This window comes from Agelaius phoeniceus, chromosome 4, assembly GCF_051311805.1.
Source record: "Agelaius phoeniceus isolate bAgePho1 chromosome 4, bAgePho1.hap1, whole genome shotgun sequence".
Taxonomy (NCBI): domain Eukaryota; kingdom Metazoa; phylum Chordata; class Aves; order Passeriformes; family Icteridae; genus Agelaius; species Agelaius phoeniceus.
Genome location: NC_135268.1, coordinates 67,543,740 through 67,568,425, shown reverse-complemented (window position 1 = coordinate 67,568,425; position 24,686 = coordinate 67,543,740). Strand labels below are relative to the sequence as shown.

At 38.7% G+C, this 24,686-nt stretch overlaps 1 protein-coding gene across 6 annotated transcripts in view; it reads left to right on the top strand.

The window, feature by feature from the left end:
* UVSSA (UV stimulated scaffold protein A) overlaps positions 1–24,395 on the top strand; it is a 46,177-nt gene extending 21,782 nt beyond the window's left edge. For 5 of the 6 annotated variants that reach the window (XM_077177826.1, XM_054632616.2, XM_054632618.2 and 2 more), the window contains 6 exons: positions 6,014–6,191; positions 7,106–7,255; positions 11,881–12,064; positions 12,900–13,011; positions 17,428–17,611; positions 21,153–24,395. In XM_077177826.1, the coding sequence (XP_077033941.1) occupies positions 6,014–6,191; positions 7,106–7,255; positions 11,881–12,064; positions 12,900–13,011; positions 17,428–17,611; positions 21,153–21,246 (902 nt within the window). In that variant the 3' untranslated portion in view covers positions 21,247–24,395. Of the gene's footprint in view, positions 1–6,013; positions 6,192–7,105; positions 7,256–7,506; positions 7,624–11,880; positions 12,065–12,899; positions 13,012–17,427; positions 17,612–21,152 lie in introns of those variants that run through there. The other variant, XR_013182173.1, reaches the window with a different exon arrangement.
* The last annotated feature ends 291 nt before the right edge of the window (positions 24,396–24,686 follow it).

Sequence of the window (24,686 nt, the reverse complement as noted above, 5' to 3'; positions counted from 1 at the left end):
GGATATTTTAAAAATCAAAATGGATTAAGAAATTCCCAATTTTTATTTAAACTTTTGCTGATAGGAAAATACATTATAGTGAAGAAGTCAATCAGAAAACAAAACCTCTCGTTTTGTATACCTGTGGTTATGTAGGAGCTAATGGTCACACTTGGCTGTTCTTTATCTGATACATTCATTAAAAAATAACATTTTGAAAGAAATTAATCATTCTTGATGCTTCTGAATACATTCAGCTTTACTTACTGCCATTTAAAGCTATTATGTATGTTCCCAGTTCTGAAAATAACTCAGAATTCCTGAAAATTACAGCTTAGAAAATGAAAGTCTGGATGAGTGGAATGTTCTAACTAGAACATTAAACCTCCCACATAAAATAAAATCCCAGTGTTATGTGGAAAGTGTGTATAGCTAAAAGCTACTTTTCCTTTTGTTGTTACTTTTCCTGAACAAGCCAAATTAACTTGATACAGTAAACCAGAAAACAAAGCTGTAAAACATGACTGTGGAAATGGATTGAAATGTGACATGTAAATTATTGATTTAAATGTCACTTTATTTCCTTTCACTTCTCTCACAAAGATGTATCCTACCAACAAGATAAGTTTTGTGTTTCTCCTGAGAACTGAAAAACTTGTTAAAAATGAAAATTTATTTAGAAGGACAAGTTCTGTGCATAAGTATATAGACACATGCAGTTGTATTATCTGTGTGTTTATGTGGTTAATAACTATAGTCTCAAAATTGGTGATGATATTAAATACAGAAATTGGGTGCAGTTTGGGTGGAGGTAGAATTGAAGAAGTCAATTTGAATCTTGATGTATAAAATGAAATGTAAATTTGTTAAAAGAATTTAGGTGATTAGATAATTGAAGTGTGAAGATATAACCCATTAGAGGTGTCATGCCAAATTAGCATTACCAGAATTTTAATGACCTCCCATTTGTATAATCCTTATTTACACTTGCATCTGATGTCTGCAGCTGACAAGAGGCCAGCTCTCCTGTGGGACCACAGGGTCATTTAAAATACACTGTGGTGCTAAAGAGGAATATTTGGCTGAAAAAGAAACACCACTGGAAATAATTTTCATATGGTTGCTCAGATCTCACCACTGGGCACTGATGTTGCTGATAGCACTGATGAGTGACCTGCCCTTGTATGGCTGGCATTGCTCAGCCCTGGAAAATTGAGCCATTATTCATTTCAAGGAAAACTTCAGGGGGAAATAAAATCTCCTTTCTACAGGAGATTTTCCATATTTTTGGTCTTTTTGGTCAGTTGTTGGTTCCATTGGTATAAAGCCTTAGGGTGGATGAGGTAAGGGATGGAGCTGTGCAGCCCCTGAAATTGTTCTTATCCCATAGAATAGAATTTTTGGCTGATGCCAAAGAATGAGAGATTCCTTCCTGCCCTTGGTGGTCTTGGCCTGGCTTGCAGCTGTGCTCTGACCCACATGGGAAATGATCTCTTTTGAGGGATGTGCTTTCCCACATAAAAATGGAGCAATTCTCAGCTCTAGTCCAAAGCACCCACTTTAGTTGGCAGTTCTTGTCTCATTGCAAGCATTACTTACCCATGCAATAATGCTTCAGAACAGGGGAGTCCTATTGCTGTTTTACAGGAGGTGATAGAGGAACCCATCTGACTTGGGACTATTAGCATGGAAGCAGTCTACTGGTTATCCAAGTTTCATCTTTATCCAAAATTATATGAGGAATGACTGTGCAGTCACAAACCTTTATTTCTACTCTGGTTAATAAGATTACTTCTCTTGTATTTGAGCCTTAAGCTGAATGTTTTTAGGTCTCTGATAGCTATTTTACAGGTTCACATTGCATCTTGGAGTCTGCTTGAGATTTCTTTCATATGGGAATCAAAGCTACAGTTCCCAAGAGTTACTTCTATCCATTTCTGAAATTCTTCCCTCTTTTCCTCACAATGTGATGTGCTTCTTCTGGGTTAGATGTCCCCAGAGTGCCTTTCCTAATCTGATGGCATCTCAGTCATACTTTTCTGTGTATTAAGTAGCTGCTGTTGAATCCTTGAATAGATAACCCCTGTGCTGGCTAGATGGAAATTAAAAATTATACCTAAGCATTTTCCTTCCTTACTGCAGTGAGTTCTCAGTTTGTCTGGGTCCAGCTTTTCAGTCAGGTTTGATTTATCTGGTTTATCTTGATTTATACCTCAGGAACTTCTGAGGGAATTGTCCCTGCATGTTGTGAAGGATGTGGAGAGCAGTTTTATGTGGAGAAACAGCTCAGTGGAGACCTCAGCAGAAACAAACATGCAAACTCCAGCATGTATAAAGCACCATTGTCAGGGGCTGGGTTTGAGACTTTGAATTGCACTGTCTAAGCTAAATGAGGCTTTTACCTGACTTCTCTAAGGAGAAAAAGCATATCAGGTTTTACAGGGGGAATGTTAGGCAGAATTAGTTATTTACCTCTTTGAAATTCAGGTTCCTTTTCTTAAATTTGGAAAATGTAGGTAACACAGTTGTGTTTCTCAGCCTGACAAGTCTAGTATCTAGAAAAGGTTTTCTATTAATAATACTATAAATCCTTTAAAAAAGAATTCAGTAGAAAAGATATAGTTGTTACATGAGGTAAATAGCATGTGTTGATTTATCATAAGTGTATTGAAAACAGCTATTCAGCATTGAAGTTAAAACCCCAGACCAGAATTTCTGTAATCAAATGCCTGTGTGGTCTCCATTTCTCTTAGGATATAAAACTCTAGAAGTATTTAATTATACATTTACAAATGAGATTGCCTGTTTATATTAGTGTGTTTTGATATACCTGTATATGCACAAACACAAGTCCTGTATGGAATCACAGAATCATCTTTAAGATTTGAAAACACCTCTAAAATCATCAAATCCAGACTATGACTGAGTACTGCCATGCCCACTAAACTGCAAAGTTGCCACATCTACTCATCTTTTTGAATGCTTCAGGGATGGTGACTCCAGTACTTCCCAGGGAGCCTCTTCCAGTGTTTAACTGCTCTTTTCAAGAAGAAACTTTTCCTGTATCCAACCTCAACCTCCTTTAGCACAGCTTGAACCTAGAGAGACCTAGCCACACTTAGGACAATAAATGAGTAAAACCATTTGTAATGCAGTATTTGGAATAAAGATTATCTTTTCACAGTTATGAAAAAACATGATTGTCCCTTCCAACAAAATACTTCAACAGCCATGTAGAACTATTGACTGTAGATACTTCTTCTGATGCATCTTGATCAGCTGGTCATGGAAATTCTCCTCATTCTCAGGAGAGGTTTTCTTCTATGTAAATAAAAATTTCCCAGGAAATCTAACAGATACACTTGATTTCTGCTAAAGTTGTTGGAAATTAATACTCACTGCACAAGATATTGGCACACTTTCAAGTAGCTTGCCACAGCAGTATCCCTCAGAGGATCTATGCAATGACCAAGGGATGCAAAATCATAAGGAAGAAGCTTAAAAGGTGAGGGTGTAAGGTATAGAAAGGGCTTGATATAAATGCTGTATATTTGTGTTTTTCTGGTTCTTAGCTATGATGTAAAGCAGTAATAAGTAGGGTTAATTAATGAGAGGTAACATTATATCAACATATTCTGTAATTCCAGTAAGCCAAAGTAAGTGTTTATGTAATGTTAGTGAACTCTTCTTAACTACTCTTAAAGAGTTATCTTTTTTCTTTAATTTGAATTTTGAAAGGATTCCAAGATTTCACATAAATAAGCATAGCTACATTCAAAGGCACTGGTAAGCTTTGAAAAGTCCAAAGCTTATTGTGGTTCCTGAGTCAAATACCAGCAGGCATTTTCATTGTGAGCACAGTGGAGTGAGAGGGGAAATATTGGACCTGAACTGCTGAATTGTCCTTACAATCTAGGACAGTGTCTGTACTATTATAAATCACATCCACTTGCCTTGACTAAGATTCAACAAATGGGGAGCAGAAATTATTAATTTTTTTTCAGGAAAGGTGAAGTCCATAATACTTGTTTATATTCTCTGTTTTTTCAATTAAACTTCAGTGAATCTGAAGTAGCTTGATTTCGTCTAAATCCACACAGCTGAGGAAACCTGGGCTTGCTTTTTCTCTGAATTTTCACTGAGGGGCTTTTATCTCCCCCTAATCCCACCATTTCTGTCAGGACATAATCTCTTTCTCAAATTTACATTTTAATTACAAGGCCAGCTGAACTAGCTAAAATCAATAATGTCAGCATTCAGCAGCCTAACTTCAGCTGAAACCCCAGCCTCTCTCTTTCCTGCTATAGATTTATCTTGTGAACATGGGCTTCTTTATTGCTTCAGGCAATAGGTGCCATTTGGCCAATTTAAACAAAAAGGGGGATTTAAACACTTTTATGATTCTTTCTCAAAGCTGCTATTGGCACAATTTGAACCCAGGTACTGTACTTGTTAAACAAACCACACAGAACAGCAGAATTCTGGAGAGGAATATTACTTTTAAAACTGCACTTAATCCCATCTATGTTTTAAAACCAAAACAAAGGAACCCCACCCTGACATTGGACACCATTCAGCTGGGGCTGTCTGCCTGGTCACTCTTGTCTTTATCTTGTTAGCAAAACCTACTTTCATACATAAATACTTTTTTAAAATTCCACAGTGGAGGTGATGTTACTGATGTCTTAGTGTTATCTATTTTTAGCTATTTTTCTGTTAATAGTTTAAAATAAGAAATCAATGAGAAAATATTTTGCTCTTGTAACTCTTAAGAATTCCTATATTGATCTTCCAGATGTGATTTTTATCTGTCTAAATGTCACATTGTCCATTTATCTCTCTTGCCTTTCCTGTCTCTGCTGTTCCCCTCCTCCTCAACCAAACCAGTGTTGTGAACAAGCAATCATGCTTCCTGTAAACACCATATGAAAAGAAATAGAAAAAATAGGGTTTTCTGAGAACTTTTAATACATAGCAAGTATTTTCTCTGAAGATGAGAGGTATGGTGAGTGACACAAACCTGCTATCTTCTGACTTTTTTTTACTATTTGTAAATAGTACAAGTGCTCTCAAACCACTTGCTTTAAATAATGCTTTTCAGAAAGGGTCCTTAAAAAAAAGGAAAAAAAAAAGAAGTTTAAATGCTAAATATAGTCTGAGCAATTCTGCATTACAGATAGTTTATGATATATTCTTAACCAGGTTAACTGAGAAGGGCCAAAGGCCCTGTTTGTGACTGTTTCTGTCATTAAAGGAAGTTTACTTCTCCAAATACTGATGATTCTGAAGTGTGGTTACAGCAATGGTTTTAATTCTGTTTCACTTTGATAAAAGCACCTGAGAAAGGCATTTTCCCTTTCTGGCCTGTGATGTGAACTGAGACAGAGCCCTGCTCTGCCACCTTTCCAGAGACATAAATTGAAAATTCCTGCATTATTATTTCACTGAAGTGCTGTTTAAAAGCACATTTTTGTGGGGGCACCATTCTCCCTCTTGAACAGCAAGTCCACAGCTTAATAAATGTAATGAAATAATTTCTTCTGCTATTTAACTTAGATATCTGCTTAAATCCACCCTATTATATTTAATTATAACTTCCTTTATTCCTGGTCCTTCTGCAGACTGTTTTCTAGTGCAGAGATTGGACCTTTAAATGTTTTTGGGTGGGTTTTTGGTTTGTTTTTTTTATAATGTTCTTTAAAGGCTTGTTGACTTTGGAGAATGTAGAGTGTTCATAGCTTTTGTTAGTGTGTGGTTGGGCAGGAGTGAGTAAGGGAGCAGCTCTGGGTGTACTTCCTTCTTCTGCCAGCACTTAGATATTTTCTTCTGGAAAATTGTGTGGTTTAGTATCTGTGGAAGACAAATGTGCTCTAAATAATTCTGTTTCACTAAATAATTCTGTTTCACTCTTGAGTGGGAATGATGTCTAACACAAACTGAAAGCAGGAAGACGTAGTCAGCACCCTGAGCTGTTTGGGTGGACTGTGAGGGTGGGAGAAGTGAACCACTCCTAAACATCAAGGATTTTTTGCAGGGCTTGAACCTCAGTCACCTCCAAAAGCCCCAGTGGCAAAGGCATCAACAGGAGCAGCTCTGCAGAGCTCCCACACTCGGCTCAAAGGGAACGAGGACGAGCTTGATCCAACCTGTGCAGCTGCCACCCTGAAACTCCTCAGAGACAAACTCCCAAAGCTACCATCTCCTCATGCCAGGTCATCTTTGCTTTCATTCCTGTACAAACCTCTTGCTCTTGTGTTTATTGGTCATGACAGCACACAGAAAAGCATTTGTGAACCAGGCAAGCTGACAAGGCTGACTTGATCTTGTTTTGAAGTTACATTCATTACTTAATGTTTGGGATTTTGTTGGTGATTGCATCAGGATTTTAAGGAACCTTTTACTGCTCAGTTAATATAGATCTTATTTGGTGTAAATGGCCTTTATGAAAATACACTGTTCCCTTCTTTGCTACCAACACCCTCCACCCCATTTATTTGGGTAAATTTTGTTTGCAGCTGAATAGAGTGTATCCTAATGTTCAGTTAGCAAATAGTTTCAACATCTCTTTGTTCCCAGTGACTTATGCTGTCAGTGCTGCCTGGAGATGTTACATTGCTTCCAAAGACATATTTGTTATCAATCCTGCTCAAAGTTTGGTGAAACTCCAGCCTTGCCTAGTATTTGGCTGTGAGTTGAGTACAAGGCTGGGGTCATCTGTTTAGTGACATGTTCCTGGAAAGACCCTTCTGCATGGGCCAGGAAAGCCCCCAAAACTTAGCAAACTGGAATTGATGTGAGATTTCCAGTAGCACATCTGTGGCTCCTGTGGGAGTGCAGTATGCATGATCCACTGCTGCCCCCATCAGATCTCTGGGTTTCTGCCCTCATAGTGTGATGTGTGTTAACCAGCCCTAGCTGAACATGCAGTGAGCTGCAGAGTGTGTGGTGGTGTGTCATATGGTCTTCCTTTAAAAAAAAAAGGGACAACCTTGAGAAGTAGTTGTAATAGTACATGTAAGGTAATATTGCTGTTGGTCTAAAAAAATCTAATGAAAACAAAACAAAAGAAAAAAAAGTTGTTGTGGTCATTGGTGTTCTGTATTGACTTCTCATCAATTTTCTCCAGTGAATCTGCAACTTCTGAGACATCAAACTTGGAAGATCCTGACAGTAAAAGAAGAAAATTAGAAGAAAGAGCTAAAGCTCCCCTCATGCCTTTTGGATTAGATCTTCACTACTGGGGAGAGGATCAGCCAAGTGCTGGGAAGATTCTCAAGTAATGCTCTTTTTCTTTTAAGACAAATTAAACAAATAGATAGATTTACTTGTACTCAGAGGTCATGCAGTGGGGTGACTGCTATTTCTTTTGATAATTACTTTTCTTCTTTACCTTGTGTTGTAGGACCCATAAACAAAGTCAGAAATTCTACCTTTAAATGTTATTTGTTTTGAGAAGATGTGATACTAATTAAATATCCTTTGATGCTTCAAAGCACTTCTTTTTTTCTGCTCTTTTTATGTTTGCAGCATGGCATCAGTTACTCCAATTTGAGCTGGTACCTCATTATGCAAAGGGCTCTGCCAAGTGTGTGATAGACATTCCCTGAGCTGGAGACTTTAGGATCTAAATAAGTAGCAGGCAAGGTAGGAGAAAGGCTGGGGAAGTGTTTTTCTTGGTAACTGAGGAAAATGCTGGGCTTACTCAGTCATGCAACAGAAAGGTGGCAGTTACAGGATTTGGATTTGGATCTTTCACTTTCCATTGCTGTCTGGCAGGTTTTCTGTTTCATGAAGCACTGCTGACTTAGGGAAAGCTTTAGCACTGCTGGGGAGAAGAGGTGGTAGGTACACATCAGAATTTATTTCTAGCAGTCAGTTTTTAAAGCCCTTTTTACTATTTTGAAATGAAAGTTGGGTTGCAAAGTCCTCCCTCTATGTATAAATTTCGTTTAAGTCCACCAGAACTTTGGTATCAGTGTGTACCATACCTGACTTGAAAAGGGCAAAAATCTCTGACTGGCTGAGTTGCAAATTAAGCTATTATATTCTTAGCAGTATTACTTTAACTTAGTTTGTTTTCTTACCAAAACAGAAAAAAACCCAGCCTGTAATCACAGTGCTAAAACTGTTGGCAGAAAGGAACAAGAGGAAATCTTTGTCCCTGCACCTGAATTTGTAAAATTCTGAATATCTGTTAAATTACTGTAAACTGGTGAAATTTGGTGCATAAAAGTGCTTTACCACAGTCACTCCAGGCTTTGGATTCCATCTCCTGTGATGTGGGCTCTTCAAAGCCTATGAAGAGATTTTCAGCAGGGATTTAAGAAGCATTTGTCTGTGATAATGCCAAAAAGGTAGTAAGGCCTTATTTTACATTGCAAATGAGTTATTCAAGTCATAAGTGAAATCAGAAGCATATTTCACTGCCTGTCTGCCTCGTGCTCTACTGTTTTATTTTTATGCTTCCCAATAAAATAGAGGGCACACTTCTGAACCATACAGTCTATAACTACAGATGTGCCAATCTAACTAAAGATAATTTAAGTAACTGCACACACAATACCATTGACCCCAGGCATAAAATAGACTTATTGAAAAATTAAGGTAGTTATCAGTCAACTCCTTCAGCATTTCTCTATGCACTCATACTGGCTCTGTAAGATTCTTAGGGGAAGAAAGCAAACTGAAAAATAGACAAAATATATGGGATGTGTATGGAATCTGAGTTTTTAAAATCTGAAGGGGAAAAGTGTTTCCATTTCATTTAGCAGTGCACTTACTTAATCACAGCATTTACAATTAATTAAGATTTTAACAGTGAGAATGTAGCCACCAGGAAGATTTTCTAAAGAAGTTTTGTTGGGTTTTTTGAGGGGGGGCAGAAGGTAGTGTATGCTGCACAGTGTTGAATTGTGTAGAATCTGCTATGTCAGCTTAACAGACTTGTTTTGGATAGCATAGACCTTCCAGACTCATCTACTCTCCTCCTTGAATTAAATCTGCTTACTCTTAGGAACAGAGTGAAATAGCTGGTGCAGCACTGACTGGGACTAGAGTGTTTGAATTAGCCCATTTTTGCACTTGCTTCAGGATCTCTGTAAGCATCTAGGGGTTAGAATTTATATTTATACAATGTTTTTATAAGCTGTCAGATTAGAAATTAAGATGATATAAATTAATTGAAAGAGTGCAGCAGTTCTCCACGAGGTTTCTCTTAGATTTCAGTTAACCATTACTTGTCTTTTATTCCTCATCCTCCTCATGTGTTGCTGTGCCATTGCCATTAAAGCCTCTGTTATTTGTCTGGATTAGAAACACTCTAAATGTGAGGTGTTGATCTTTTTCATCTTTTAGTTGATTATCTGTTCCTCTTCTGATCCATCTTACAAACAGGTTTTACTTGTCACATGCATCATTTTTTCAAACAAGTATCTGCCTATTTATAATGTTGCTTAACTTAGAACAAGAAATCAGAAAACTTTGGGAACTGCCACTGCTTTGTTCTCTCACCTGCTTCTAAGTCATGTTGGGAGAAAATAAGTTATATGCTTGTAATAAACAGTAATATGTATTAATATATTTGTAGGAATCAGGCTCTTTAAAATTCAGTTCCCAAATACTGGTCAATGATACATAGGGCAAAACATAATTTTAATATTCTTGACATTTGTTGGGTGCATATTTAGGGGAAGGGAGACAGTGAAATGATTAAATAGAATTATTTCCTAACTGGAAGGGTTGACATGCACAACTGTTAAATGCTTCTTCATTCTCAAGTAACTGTAATTTGATAATTGAGAGGGGGAGGGGAGTTCAGACCACCAAAGGACACTAGAATTTAACAAGACATTCTGTAAGATTGTCATGCATGTGAAAATCCTGTATGGTGCCTTTTTTAGGAATGCTTTCCCCTCCAAGTGGCTGCAGGTTAGTGACATAGAGCTGCCAGTCAGTTTTGCTTTCAGCATTGCATTAAAATAAGCAAATAAGAAATTGATGTCATTATTTTATTTACTCTCTATTGTATAATCTTGGCACATAATTTCTGAAGCTAAAATACTGTACTGTTCAAACTTTGGGCTGAAATAGTGTTTATTTTTTAGAAAGACTCTCAGGGCTTTTGGGGGTTTTTGCTACTTTTTGCCAAAGTGTGTGATTAAAAATATTTTGTTTAACCAAAAACTGTGGAAATACATTCCTGTGTTTATTGTTGAACTAGCTGACACTGGAACTCTTTTGCCTTTATCCCCTAATTTGCCAGAAGAAATTATTTGTACTTTATGGCAGGTTAGTATTTCTCTGGCACTAGTGAAGTATATTTGATGGAGAAATTACAGATAGAATCAATCTGTTTAACAAGAATTTTGCTGAACGTTTTTCTGATGATGGCAAATGACAGAGATGTTGCAGAGTTTCCTAATCCCTTTTTTACCTAGCTCTAATCTCTTCCCATAGTTTAAGTGCTCAACTATTGCATTAAAACCAGCAGCTGTATATGTCGTAGGTTGCTATGGTCAGATATTTTCCTCTACTTTTTTTTTTCCCTTGTCATCTGCTGAAAACCTGGTCAGATAAAATTAATCAAAACTTTTCAGGCCCTTTAAAGTAATTCTTTCAAGTATTGGTTTATGTGCTTTGCCAGATTGTGACTGGTGTCATGAGTGAAGCCAGTGTTCATGTATGATGGCTCTGCAGTCCACAGAAAGCAAGGCAGGAATGACACCCAAGGATATTAGTGAGTGAGAGGAATTGGATATGGACAGAGAAAATCCTCTCAAATAACTCTGGAACTGATTGGGTCGAAGAACTATGTGGAAGAAAGGGATTGTAGGGTTCCTTTAGGAATTTTATGTCCTTATCAAGACATCTGTTATCTAGGTATCTTCATCTTGCTTGTCATGAGTAGCAGACATTCAGGCTGCAATTTTTTTTCCCTTAGTTTAGCTGTATTTTTTTTCCTCTTCATATTTCCTTAAATTTGGGGTGGGATTGTTGTTGTTAACTTCAGATATCTTAAAATCAGATACCTAAGCTTAAGCTGGTTACCCTAATTTCTTTTCATGATTAAGAGAAAGAAACATTTACCATCAGAGGGACAGTCATTGTCTCCTAAGATTAGTATTTAAAATGAGTCAAGTAATTGCTCTCTAGGGTTGCCTGTTTTTCACTACAGTCTGTTGGCAGCTTAGGGTGGAAATAATGTGAGTATTAATATGAAATTATATGAATACTGTTGGGAAAATCTTTGTTTGCCTGTCTGTCTGTAAATGTAGGTAAGGTCTCCAGTTTTAAAATAGCTTTCTAATGGGTTAGCTTAATTTCTTAGAGGAATACCTGTTAATTTCTCAGATTTATGGACACTGTGTAGGAGAATCTGGAAGAAAGAATCTGTGTAAGGCTCAGCTGATTGTTTGCTCTTTCCCATGGTCTCAGTTTATTGCAAAATCCTCTGATTCCAGCTTCTGCTTCTCTGCTGCTGCAGGAGTCCAGCTATCAGGAATGAGATCAACCTCGTTAAGATCAAACTGTTTCCTCCTTGATCTGTGCTTAATCATAGAAGTATTTTGTTATGAAGAATGTTAAGTACAGAATTACAAAGTTATTCACTGAATCTGGAAATTGGATAACTGACTCTAGATGTCAGATCATGAACTAAAGCTAAGACTTGTAATAGCTTAGCAGGTTAAACAGGAAATCAATACTAGACAGGCTTTGGTGGTATTTTAAAAATATCTTCATAATACAGGAGCCATAAGAAAGACTGGTAGATTCCTAGGGGTTTTGAATTCACTAGTAATTCCCTTCCTTTCACATGTGAGTTTAGCACAGGTTGATAAAGTCATCTCTATGTATTTTCTTACAATTTTGTGTGTGAATTATTTCCATTTGTTGTTTTCGCAGATTTACCTCCGAGCATCGATTTTGGGCACCCAGTGAAGTAGAGGAAGAGGTGGAAAATAAAGAAATAACAGAAATGTTAAAAACCAGGTATATAACATTTGCTGGCAAGTTTGAGCCAGTGAAACATAAATGTCGAGCACCCATGCCTGATGGAACTCTGTGTGAAAGACAAGATCGGATCAAGGTAGGCACCAAGTTACAGCATGGAGAAGGTCTCCTTGAAACAGCCATAAACATTTATTTCACATTGTAAGTATAGCTCAGGGGAGTGGAAGAACATTGTGGTGGAGAAGTTCATTGTTAGTATGTGCTTCGTAAGGGAAACATCTTTTTGGTAAAGAAGCTGTAAACATTTAAAGAACTCTCGATTTTTTTGGCATTCATTGTAGGTTATCTGGATTTTATTTATTACTGTGATGTGTGAGTACCTGGCAGTAAGGCAGAGATAGTTCTTTGCCTTACTGCCAGGTACTCAAATTTTTCCTCAGAGGAATATTTGTTATTAACTATTTCTAGAAACTTACATGTTTGAGGGGCAAAGAAATTTTATTTACAAATTAAGTTTTATGAAAGCTAAACTCTACACAGCCTCAAATTATGAGCACTATTGAGCAGAATTGCCTAAATACTTTGTTCTAGTATTTCTGTTCTTCCTGTATTGTCTGAGTATGAAGGATCTGAATGCACTTCAGTACTTTTAATGGGACAGGGATATAGCATAAACAACAATATATGATGCAGCATTGGTGCCATAGTTCCAGCCTGGACAGGATGTGCTACCTGGCCTCTTGAAATTGTGTATTTGTTTCAAAAAGAGGTTATTTCTTTGACATTCTGAATATATTAAACACATTATGTTTATGGGATTCTGATGCTTTCTAAAGAGGACTGGGATTCAAGTGTAGTTTTGTTGCTCAATTCCAGTTTCCACCTTTAAGCTGTGTTGAATAAAAGGTAAACATTTTCTTTTCATTCAAAAACTGTGAGATTTTTTTCTTTCCTCCCATTTCTTTCTCAAGTGCCCTTTCCATGGAAAGATAATTCCTCGGGATGACTCTGGGATTCCTGTAAATGCAGAGGACAGAGCCAGAGAAGAAAAGATGAAGTTTGAGAAGCAAGCAGCCCAGCCAGGTCTGTGTCTGCATAGCATCTTAAATAAATAAAAATTAAAAAAAAAATACTAGGCAGAGGTGGGAAGTACTTGTTACCTGTTTTGCTCCTAACCACATTCTTCCATTTGCATTTGCATTGCTATTGATTTAAATTACAGCTCATTTGGAGTGGTTCTTGCTTATGTGATAAATATGGATACATGTGTAGATAGAATAATGTTAACATTGCATTTGAGCTTTATTTCCAGTGGATTTTGTAATGGTCCCAACCCTGCTTAGACAGACCAGTTATAGCCTTTGTCTTAAGGAACATGATTATCAAGGATGGTTGGACCTGTTCCCTGGGAAGTGCTTGGCAGTAGCTGTTCTGTGCTTCTGCAAAGATATCTCATCTTGCTGGTCCCTGACAGTAGTGATTTATGCAATATAATGATAATATTATTAGGATCACTGTGTTGCCACCAGTTTTGGGAGGGTGTGTTGGATTTTTGTTTTTAAATAATTGGGAATGGGCAACAAAAGTATTGGCCTTCTTCTTGCAGCCTTCAGGTGTGGAGGGGAGGGCTCCTTCTTCCCCAAGATAATTTGGACATTTTTAGCCAAGGTGCAGCTCTGGACTGGTAGGTGAGAAATGCAGGCAGTAAATACACAGGCAGGAAGACTTCCAAGGGGAATAAAAGGCTTTCTTGCAGTAAGTACAACTGAACCCTGTTAGTGATGGACAGGTGGACTACAACCAGGAAGCTACTGGCAGTTGATGGAGTGCAGAGGAAGGTGAGAGAGAGGGATCTATCCAGCAAAGACACAGTGTATAACTGGAGGGGACAGCTTTTCTTTAATCTAGCTTCCCTCAGCAGGTCTTAGTTTTCTCTGGTTTGAGCTATTTATTGTAGGTGAGTATTCTGGATTTTAATTAAACTTACCCTTAGGCATTAGCATTTTGATATCCTGTACAATGCTCCCTTGCAAGAGTTCTCTCTTCAGGTTTGACTGATTTGGTGTTTGACTGTTATGCATATTATTAATAAAATTACTAAACCTTTAATGAAACCTCTTGAGAGCCTGAGGAGCAGTTACCTGTATTCAAAACAGAAATCTGTATTCAGAAAGGTCTCTGTGGAATGAATGTGCATTAAAACATAGAATTGACCCACCCAGTGTCCTTTAATACTTGTTTGACCATCTTTGAGTGGCAGTGCTTGGTGATTACAGCAGCACAGCAGTGCAGCAATTACTGAACACCTTCTGGTATTTGCAGGTGTCAAAGTGCTACATTTGCAGGTAGTTTCCATCCCTGTCCAGGCAGAGGAAGTGCTCTGAGCTGGAATCCAGCCAGCAGCACACACACTGTTGGGCTGTCACAGGGAAACCAGGATAGAAGTGTGGATGTTGTGTTAAAAAGGAAAGTTCCCAGCTTAGTTACGACAAACTCCAACTAGCAAATTAAACTGATAGGTGTTGTTGAAATCTCAAACTGGAAACTAATATTCTGGTATAAAAATCACTTGGACTGAAAAATATTGATTTTTTTTTTTCCTGTGAAATAGCCATTGCTTGAGGCTAGACATAGTATTTATTTTTATTACAGTGTCAGCTCGGTGTTGTTAGAGGCTTCTCACCTCTGGTCCACAAGGATGTGTCTGTTAGTCCCAAACCAGTGTTGGCATTGCTCCTTGTGTTACTGAGTGTGGTTGTTAAGCTGAAATGTCACACAAAGGTCCAGCCCATCTGGCTGGGGACATACTGCACAAGCTGTGGCACTCAATTTGGACAAAATCCTCCATGTTTCTAAAGCCATAGATTTACCAGATGTCACTAAATACTTCTATCCACTTTATTTTTTGCTCTGCCTTGCTAATTTTATATTTGCTTTAGAGTATTTTCATCAACTTTTTAGGTTGTTTTTTTTTTTTTTGCTTGTTTTGAGGCTTGTGGTTTGGAGGGGTGTGTTTGGTTGGTTTTCAGTGGTGTTTGGTTTTGGGGTTTTTTTTGATTACAAAGGTCTTGAAGCAATTCTGAGCAGTGCAGCTATGGGAAATACACAACTGGGAACCCACTGAACAGTCAGGAACTGTGTGATTGACAACATCATTAATGATGGCAGTTTGAAAAATCTGGAAAAAAACACTTTAAATTTGGGGATCAGTTGTATGGTTAAATTGCACCAAAATTCTTCTTGCATCTCCTTCCTATGGGATGGTAGATTTGTTTCTATCTTTGTGTGATTAAAGGGGGAAACAAATAGAAGTCATATGGTTTTGTGCTAATGACTGTGTTTTGACAACACTGTCATTGTTATTATGGATCATTTATTATCTTAGTACAAAATTTTAAACTCCAGCTGATGTCCACAGAGAGGTGCTTTGGGCTCTTCAGTCCTGGAACCGTGAATCACTTGGGATTGCCCTGACCCGCTAATCTGCAGCGTTCATCCTTTTCCCATAGTTCACACACAGGAGCAAATTAAGTGCCTATTTTTTGTGTCAACCCTGAAGAGTATCTGGTTTTTCAGCCCTTAGTGACTTGTTAACAAACAGGTATCAGGACAGGCTGGTGAAGGCAGGCCGCTGGCCACTCAGATGTGAAATAGCGTCTCTTTACTAACTACAGTATCGATTCCCGCCTACCCTTGCAAACTGTGTAATTTTCTTTTCCCTGCTGCTAAACTCAGTAACAATGTATGAAGAGCTTTAGGGGCCCATCAATGCTCAAAAAGCCTGCTCTTCCCTGGCATTCTATTGATTTTTCTCAAAAGCTTTTAAATTGCTCCTTCATTTTACTCAAATGCTCATTTCATCTCTACTGGATGCCGGCATTTTTTCGTTGTGTTTAAACAATTGCTCCATTCACGGGGTTCCTAAACTGTGACGCCTTCTTATTACTGGGAGATAAACTGTTTAGACAGTTTTCCTTAATCTTGGATTAATCGTTCCTGTATCTGAATTGTGCTGTTCTGTATTCCCTCACTTCAAAAAAAAAAAAAGTCAGTGAGGTCTTATGATCTATCAAGTATATGTGTTCTATTTTCTCCCTTTGTAACTCTCCTATGCAACTCTTGAACAGCTTGGTTTTCCTCGTGCTTTTTGGTGTGTTGGATTTTAATCAGGCCTTGCTTTCATGTATGATGGTAGTTTAGATCTAACCTTTCCTTGGAAAATTGCTCTGCTGTTCCTTAACACTGTGTTCTTAAGTGAGGACATTGCCTCTGACCTTCCTGAAATGTTGTTAGCAGCGTTTGTCACACTCAGTGACCATCTTGGTGTATAAATGAAGTTGTAGAGTCCTTTAGGACTGTTTATTTCTCTATATTTACAAAGTTGTTATGTAAGAGGAGTAGACATTTGGTGTTACAGTTTCAGCAGGCAACAAAGGCTGACTGACTTAAGGGAAACTATGACAAATGACTGGCAATTACTGTTGTTAAAATGCAGACTTCTGGCATTTCTGCTGAGTGTGGACCATGTTCTTTCTGAAGTAGTACTTCCTACAATTTTTTCCAACCTAAATGCTCAAAGTCTTTACAATGAAATGAATTTTTTCTAAATTTCCCCTTGGCAGATGTCCATCCTCCAGCCACATTTTTACTTTGTACTTTGTGCTACCTTGTTTTGATACACAAGACTACACTGAAGGTGAAAAACTGCAGCTTCATTAAATAGTCCACAGTCTGAATTGTTCATGCTTTTTCCTCTGGTGGCATGTAGGATCAGAATCCACTTACAGTGTATGTCTGGATTCTGAAGCATTGAGGTTTTGAAAAAATTTGAAGCAAGATTTTGTTTGGATAAATTAACTTGTGCCATTGTCAAGAGAAGAAACTTGATTTAGATAATTAATCTGAGGCAATGTGGGATACTTAGAAAGCAGTATCTTTTTCAGATGCAAAATGGGTGTCATGGCAACAGGGTCATGTTATCCTACTCAAGAATTTTATGGAGATGTCTGATAGCAGTTCATGTTTTAAAGTAAATATTATTGAAGAAAAGTAATCACAATGTTGCCAGCCCTACTCTGCTAAAAAGTTGATATATTCAATTTTTTAGGTTTATTTTTAAGCTTATGCTGAATTTATTTCTGCAGATAAGTTACTCAGCTACATTGTTGGCATTTTCTTTTCTAAATAATAATCACAATGTTTATTCACCTCTCCTGCATGGAATAGTTTCCTTGGAACTTAGTTCCTGTGCCACTGAAAAACCTTGACCTAAGTCTTCCTACAGAACAGTTTTATCCATAGGAGCTACTAATACAGACTGGCAGGGCTTCTTCACCCAGATCTGTCATTTTGGGAAACTGCTTTATCCTCCCCTTCCTTTGTGTGTGCAACTTGTGTGGCTCTGCCCTCACCTACTGCTGACAAGAGCCTCTTCCTTAGGGGACTGCAAATCCTCCCTGGGATTGGGGTTTCCAAGTTCATGTTTTGTCTTTTGAACAGAGTGGAGAGATCCAGAATTCATGAGAGAAATTGAAGCTGCTACAGGACTGGATCTTGGTTCCTCTAAAAGTAATGGAAAAGGACAGAAAAAGAAAGGGAAGAAGCAAAAATATCCAAATCTGACAGACCTGAAGCAACAGGCTAACACGTCTCGTTCCCGCCTTGAGAAGAAAGTCTTCAATAAGTAAGATACTTCTGTTCTTTAAAGCTTGTTAATTCCTATTTCTGTTTGATTCAACAGTACTTTCTGTTTCTACATTAACATGCACTTACTAATCAGATTCTCTGGCTAACTGCAAGCAAGAGTATCTTCCATATGTCTGGAGGGTAAAAAATAGCAGGTACTGACAAACAAGGTTATTTCTTCAAGAGTGATTTTTAACTAATTTGCAAAATTTCCCATGAAAGGCTTTTTTCATCCTGTCTCAATTTTTTAAAAACTTTAATTGCTGGTTTGGCTTCTCTGGATGATCATTTATTAGTCAGGCACAGCATCTCAGGTGGCTGTGGGAACCTGCCAGCCACTCCCAAATGTGCTTTAAAACATACAGTAGCTCCATCTGTCCACTATTAACACCATTTTTGATGCCTGTTCTTGCTTAGATGTGGCTACAACGTAAATTTGCCTGAGCATGCTCTGGTCTTTATCAAATGGGAAGCAGCTGCAGCTATTTAAAGAGTTTCACATGTCAAAAATGAAGTAGTCTAAAGGAAAGTTGTCAAATCAAAAAAGAAAAATTATTATTATAAAATCATTAATGGTGGGTTATTCTCTAAGCATGCTGGATGAGTTGAACAGCATCCAGGCCACAATATTTGTTTAAACTCAATTTTCCCTTCTCTGGTGTACTGGTTATAATAACAAGGCCAAATCTACATTATTTTTTGTTATGAAACTAGCACATTTTATGTGAATTTCTCATGTTACCTGGTCTTAGTTAGAAGTCAGAGACATATAGTTCTAGTGATTAGAATTTCATATCATGGTTTACTGTGGCTTGTGCTAATGATTTTGAGTGTGTGTTAGTGCCAGGCATAGGGAATCAAACCTGTCAAGTTTTTAATAGGTTTCATGCTTTGCAGCACTAAACAAGATGATAACCTTGGCTCCTTATAACAACCCCAAATTACTTGAAATGTATAGGTGATAAACCCAGGCTCTAGTCTGCCAATAAAGCTAAGTGAAATTGCACACAGATCATCAAAGTGGGATCTCATTTCATTTACAGTATCACACAATCCACTGGTGCTAATGTAAAACCTACATGACATGAAAGTGGCAGGGCCACTCTGCACTGCTAAAGGCTCACTTTTCTCCTACCAATTAGGTAATATTTGAAGTGCAAAACCATGACCACATTTTCCTTACTCTGGTAACTTTATTGGCAGACTTTTGTTAAAAGTATACCTCTTCCAGGGTGTTTTTTCAGAATGTTGGTTTTCATTGCACTTGCTGCTGAGAAAATCTTTAATCCCACCATTTAGAGTGTTATTAAGAAGAAACCTCTTTCAGATGTTTCAAAATGGCTTTGGAAATGAAGCCATTACAGAGAACAGTTACCAAACCAGAAGTCAGCTTGTTTATTGGAGATAACCCTGGAAGCAGAGCTGGAATAGTGTGTAAGGGCTGATCCTGAGGAACACTGCCCAGGTGCATGTCTTAGCTTCATTTTCCTGTACAGCTGGGAACATCCTCAGAAGTGATAAATGCAGACTGTGACAATGTAGAGTCTTAAGAGCACAGGCCTTGAAACAATCTGCTTGTGTGATGGAACTTGCCAAATTTGTAGAAATCAAAGGAGACATCAATCAGTGCCCTGCTTTTGAATGGGCCAGTCCCTCAAACCAAGCCTGTAGCTGCTCTCCCTCACACATCAGCCATGTTTACCTGGAGATGTGCTGGGGGATAACAGCCTTCATGGGCAGGGGGACAGCTGAGGACACCTGCAAACATCAGCCTCAGATGGCTGAGCTTCTGTTCCAGAGGCATCTGAAGTAACCAGTAAAAATTGGAACTTCAGAATCCAGTGAGGAGCAAAATTCCTGAGGCAAGGTGCCCTCAGCTCTGCACAGCAGCTGCTTTAAGTTTCTGAGGGAGCAGATGTTCACAGCAGAACATTTTCCTGACTGCTTCTGCTGCTTCTTACTGTTCTGTGTTTGTGAACCCATTCCTCTGCCTTACCAGCTGGAGGATGTAGGGGCTGCTCTCTCTCTGCCTTTTACGACAATCTCCTACTCCTGTTCATGCTGTTCATCACCTTCCTCAGCCTCAAAATCTTAGCTGTGTCATCTGCACTAAAAAGTTTGTGGAGGGGAAAAAAGAGGAGGTGTGTGAATTAGTCAGCTCAGAAGCATTGCAGCCCCTCCCTAGAGAAATCTCTGGGCACATTTTTACTGGGAGGACACAATGGCAGCCAATGGAGCAGCAACAGGGAGACAGACAGGCCCTCACTGGATTTGGGAGCACCAGAAAGCTTAACAGCTCTGCAGTTCTTTCCCTCACTTCCTTTTTGAACCTGAAGGATGTTCCAGAGCCTTCTCCAAGTGTAGGAATGTGCCTCCTGTTGAAGGAATGACAAAACTATCCTTTGTCCTTAAAAAGGAAATAAGCCCAGAAGTTTCTCTCCTCAATTAGGTGAAAAGTCATCTCATAGGGCCTTGAGGACTTCACCTCAAACTTAAGGATTCCTAATTGGACAGGAGCCAAAAAGTCCAGCCTGAGAATTTACTAGAAAAAGAAGAGAACAAAGAAACTGATGGCTTTTGTGAGGTGTTTTACCAGGGGCAGGAGGGCCTCTTGCACCTGGATTGGATTTTCTCTGTAAAGAGTTTTGTTATTTTGCCTTTTATTAAAACCTTTTTGTTTCCAACACTACCACAGAAGCCATTCTGCTGATTTTATGCCTTCTAAGGTAGCTGAGCTATCTTGGGTGTGAAATAGACCTCCAAGAGTTTATGAGACCTGGCTTGGGGAGACTCATATTTGATCCAAGCACAGCAGGAGATGCAGAGGGCTCAGGTCGTGCCCATCCCGAGGCAGCAGAGATCCCATTTGCAAGTGATGTGTGAGTGAGGTGTTGGCCACACTGTCCTGCCTGTGCTGAATTCTTCTGCAGCAGAAGCCTGTCCTGGAGAGATAGACAATAATCTCTGGTGTCTTCCTGAATTAGAGTTGTTCTTGTGGATTAAAAGCTGCTGCTCAGGAATGGGGATGCTGCTGGTGGGAGCAAAAGAGTCTAACTCAGCCCACATCTGATGAAACAGAGTTTTAGTAACCTGTGGAAGCTCACATGAACTGAACAGCCAACCCTTCCCTCACAAAAACATTCTGGCTTGTGGGTTTGATTTCATAAGGGTTTCTGAGTATTAATTTTTTAGGATCTTGTTAGATACTTACAGGTTTTTTTTTTCCCTGAGAGCACTTAGGTGCTTTTGAAAATCGAACTTGCTCCATGTGGCTCTAAGAAATAATGCTGGGAGGGTGGAATACACAGCTATTAAATTGAAAGACTTGAATTTGTTTACTCCTGTTAATAAAATCTTTGCTGAATTAAACTATTTATATTGCTGCAACTAATTTAGTTAACAAGACAAATTTGTTCAGCCTCATCAATGCCATGCTCAGAAGCCTGATAGTGATTAATCAAATTCCCCAACATTCATAAATGTCTCTGAGATTGAGTAGACCCAACAGAAATATTATTATTGTTTTGTTTCTCTTTCAGAGGGGCCATGAAACGGGTCACGAAAGCCATGAACCGTGTGGACCAAAGGAAGCACGAGAAGTTTGCCAACCAGTTTAACTATGCACTGAATTAAATTCTTAATCACCTCTGCCCTTCTTTATTACAAGAGTGCAACTGCAAAACCCTTAATCAAAGATACTTGTATTTACACTACAATACTTTGCTAAGCACGTTTTTATGGGTGTCATTTTTAAATTGTTTCCAAGTTTAACTTATTTGATAGAGAATATTAATTTTGGAAAAGATGTGGTGCTGTGGAATTGAATGCATTTAAAAAATTGATAATTATTTGAAATATGCATGAAATAGAGATGTTTTATGACTTGTACATAATTTGGATAAACTGTTCGTGTTTTGGGGCTTGTTCTTTTCCTTCCTAAGGGACTCATGTAATTTATACTTCCTTTGACAGTATGTATGTTTAATTTTCCACTTCCAGGCCTTCAGGGAAAAAGATACTTTAAAAACAATTTGATTGCTGCCAGGGAGGGCAATGCACAGAGCATTTTCTCAGCCTTCTGTACTAACAGAGCCACACCAAGCAGCACAGCAGCTCCTGCAGCACCTCTACAAAAACCTTGGTGCACAGTAAAAAAATCCAAGTCAATTGATGCCTTCAGATGATAAATGGAGCAGAGTTTGATTTCTGCAAACTGAATTCCAGGGGCTAAGTCAGTCTTGGTAGCTGTGGCACAGATGGAAAAGCTGAAATGGCCAAGATCATCCTGGCCTGCTTCTTCCCAAAATGGCATCCCAGTATCTCTCAGAGCTGCTCCTGGGCAGCACAAAATCTGTACAGGTACACAGAATGTGCTCCACTTGAACTGCAGTCAAAAAAGCTCCAGTATCAGGTGAAAATGAGAAGTTTAAGAAAATCACTCAAGTGACACAAGTGAACTGCCTGGCTTGGAACAGATAAAATTACAGCAGGCTAAAGCCCCAGAGTCTAAGGACCTAGCTATAAACACAAGCACCTGGAATCTTCTAACTCCACAGAGTTAATGTACATTTGGATCCACTGTGGGTTGTAGTTCTTGGCTGGGTACTTAAACAAATCTCCCAAACTTGTTTGCTGGCTATAGTCCAGCTTAAGGAGAGAGAATGAAACAGTGACCAGTTGTGCTCTTACAGCATTTCTTACAGCTTTCTGGGTAAAGAAAATCCAGACAATCAGGAGGGTTATGTTTGAAAATCAAAGTGACCTGCAAAAGTCTCTAATAATTGCAGAGTAGAATGGATTCTCTATAGCACAGGCTTAGTTACTCACCTGTTGGAGGTGTTTTCTCATGTGTAAGGAGACTCTTAAGATTTAAAATTGGGAAAATTTTAACAACTCAGTGTAGCTTCTGACCACCTCAGACAAAAGCTAATTTACAGTTCTGCCAAATACTTTCTGACTTGCACAAGTACTGCATAGGAAGCAATTAATGCTGTCTTTTGATAATTTATCTTGCAAGAGCTCTCTCTTCATATTTTGTTCTTCAACACGTTGATATACTTCAGAAATACTGAAAATAAAACAATAAAGAGGCAGAATTTCAAGTAATATCTACTGACTGCACTGGAAAGTTAAGCCACTTCTACTGTCAGTCTTGCTAATGGGCAGTGAAGATTTCAGGTGAAAATTGGATAAGGACAAAACCAAGTTCATCACCAAGTCAGTGGAATCAACTGCTAAACTGATTTGATTTCATACTAAGGATGAAGTCACACACACACACACACAAAATAGAAAACACACACAAAGTAGAAAACACACAAACCCAACAGCTTCACCACCTCACACATTAACATGTGACAGTAATCATTGGCTGCTGGGATTCCCAGACAGCCCAAATTTAACTGACACTTGGTGATTAACCTTCAAAGAGCCACAAAGGTCATTGTGTCACTATTCCACAGATTCTTGAGCCTGCAAAGGCTAAAGGTTTTACTTATAAAACATGTTTTCTCCCTGTAAGAAGAAAAGGAAACTTATATTGTGCAATAATTAAGCCCTCTTTTGCTGGGACCATGAAATGTCAGCACTACAAAGTACCCAGCAAACAGTAGATTCACTTGACCCCATGGAGTTCCCATTGTGGACCTTAAATAAAGATCCCAAAGACCAAGACTGGGAATGGAAATGGCAGAAATCTGAGGAGGGGAAAAAGAAAGGTGTAGTTAGTCAGTTATGTTCCACTGTGAGCAGCCTGGTCTCATAGAAGGTGTCCCTGCCTCTAGCAGAAGTGATTAATCAAATTCCCCAACATTCTGGAAAGAGGTGATCTTTAAGGTCCCTCCTAACCCAAACCATGCTGTAATTCTAAGGATGCTACTCAGTCACATCAGTTCTACAATTACCAGCTAAAACTTCCTGTCTGGAGCCAATTGTCCAATCTGGCAGTTAAGCCTGATCCTATCACATGATCTGTGTGCTTTCCCCCTTCCTTTATTAAAAGCATGCAGGGGAAAAAAAAAAAAAAAGTCTTCCTGGAGTACCTCTTTCATGCAGAAGGAGAATTTTCAGAGTTAAAGTTCCCTGGCAGATGGCTCAGAAATGGCCAACTCAGATAGAAGTTCCTGGACTTTGGGACAGGTTGATGGCCAGTGATGACTTCTTTTAAAGCTCTTCTGGTGTTTTAACTCTGCATTTTTTTCTTCATTTTTTGCCTTGAGGCAAGATGAACCATTGATAGGAAAACATGCAGATTGCACATCCCCTGAAGCACTTCTTTATGTTCCCCTGGTCCAGTGTGGGACAAACCCTTCCCTTAACCCTTGTTATTTACTGACACTTTTTATCCAATTATTTCTCTACAAGAGCCACTCAGCACATATACATGCAGCAGGTCTTGGATGTTGTCACTTAAGTATTCTTGTTAGACCTGGGCAGACATAATTCAGAGGGTTTGGGGGAGCTTTCTCCTTTTCCTGAGTTTATCTGTAGCTGTGCTGGAAGAAGAAATTTAAGAAAGCATCTCTCTCCAAAGATCCAGTATACCTCCACTAAATAGAAATCCTTTTGTGTTCAAAAATTCAAAGTAGATCAATCTGCTTTTTTGATACATCACACTTTCTGTGTGTCAGTTTACTTACAGCAGTTTACAAATCTGAGGCTCTGGGCTCACTGGTTCAAATGTTGCTCAACTGTCCCTGTGACATTTGTACTGAAACTTTTCTATTCCTGTCCTCAGGGCTTCTGGGGAAAAAGAATAAAAAAAAAAAGTATCATTCACATAATCTCTGTGTGGTTTTGTCTGTAACTCACTCCAGCACCTTTGCAATTGTACTTGTGCTTACTGGGGATGCTGTGTGTGATTTCCAGGTACCTGTGCAGCTTGAGGTGATTTGGCCCTTGGAGTGTTGTTAAGGTGAGCAGTTGTAATACATGCTGAATATTGTGTGCCTGGAGGGACTCTGAGCTGAAGTGAGCTGTGCTAGTGCCTCTAAATCATCCTGGTGCATCTAAATCATCCTGTCTTAACCAGGGTTGTGTCAGTGGGAAAAACAAGAACTGTAAGCAGACTTCTC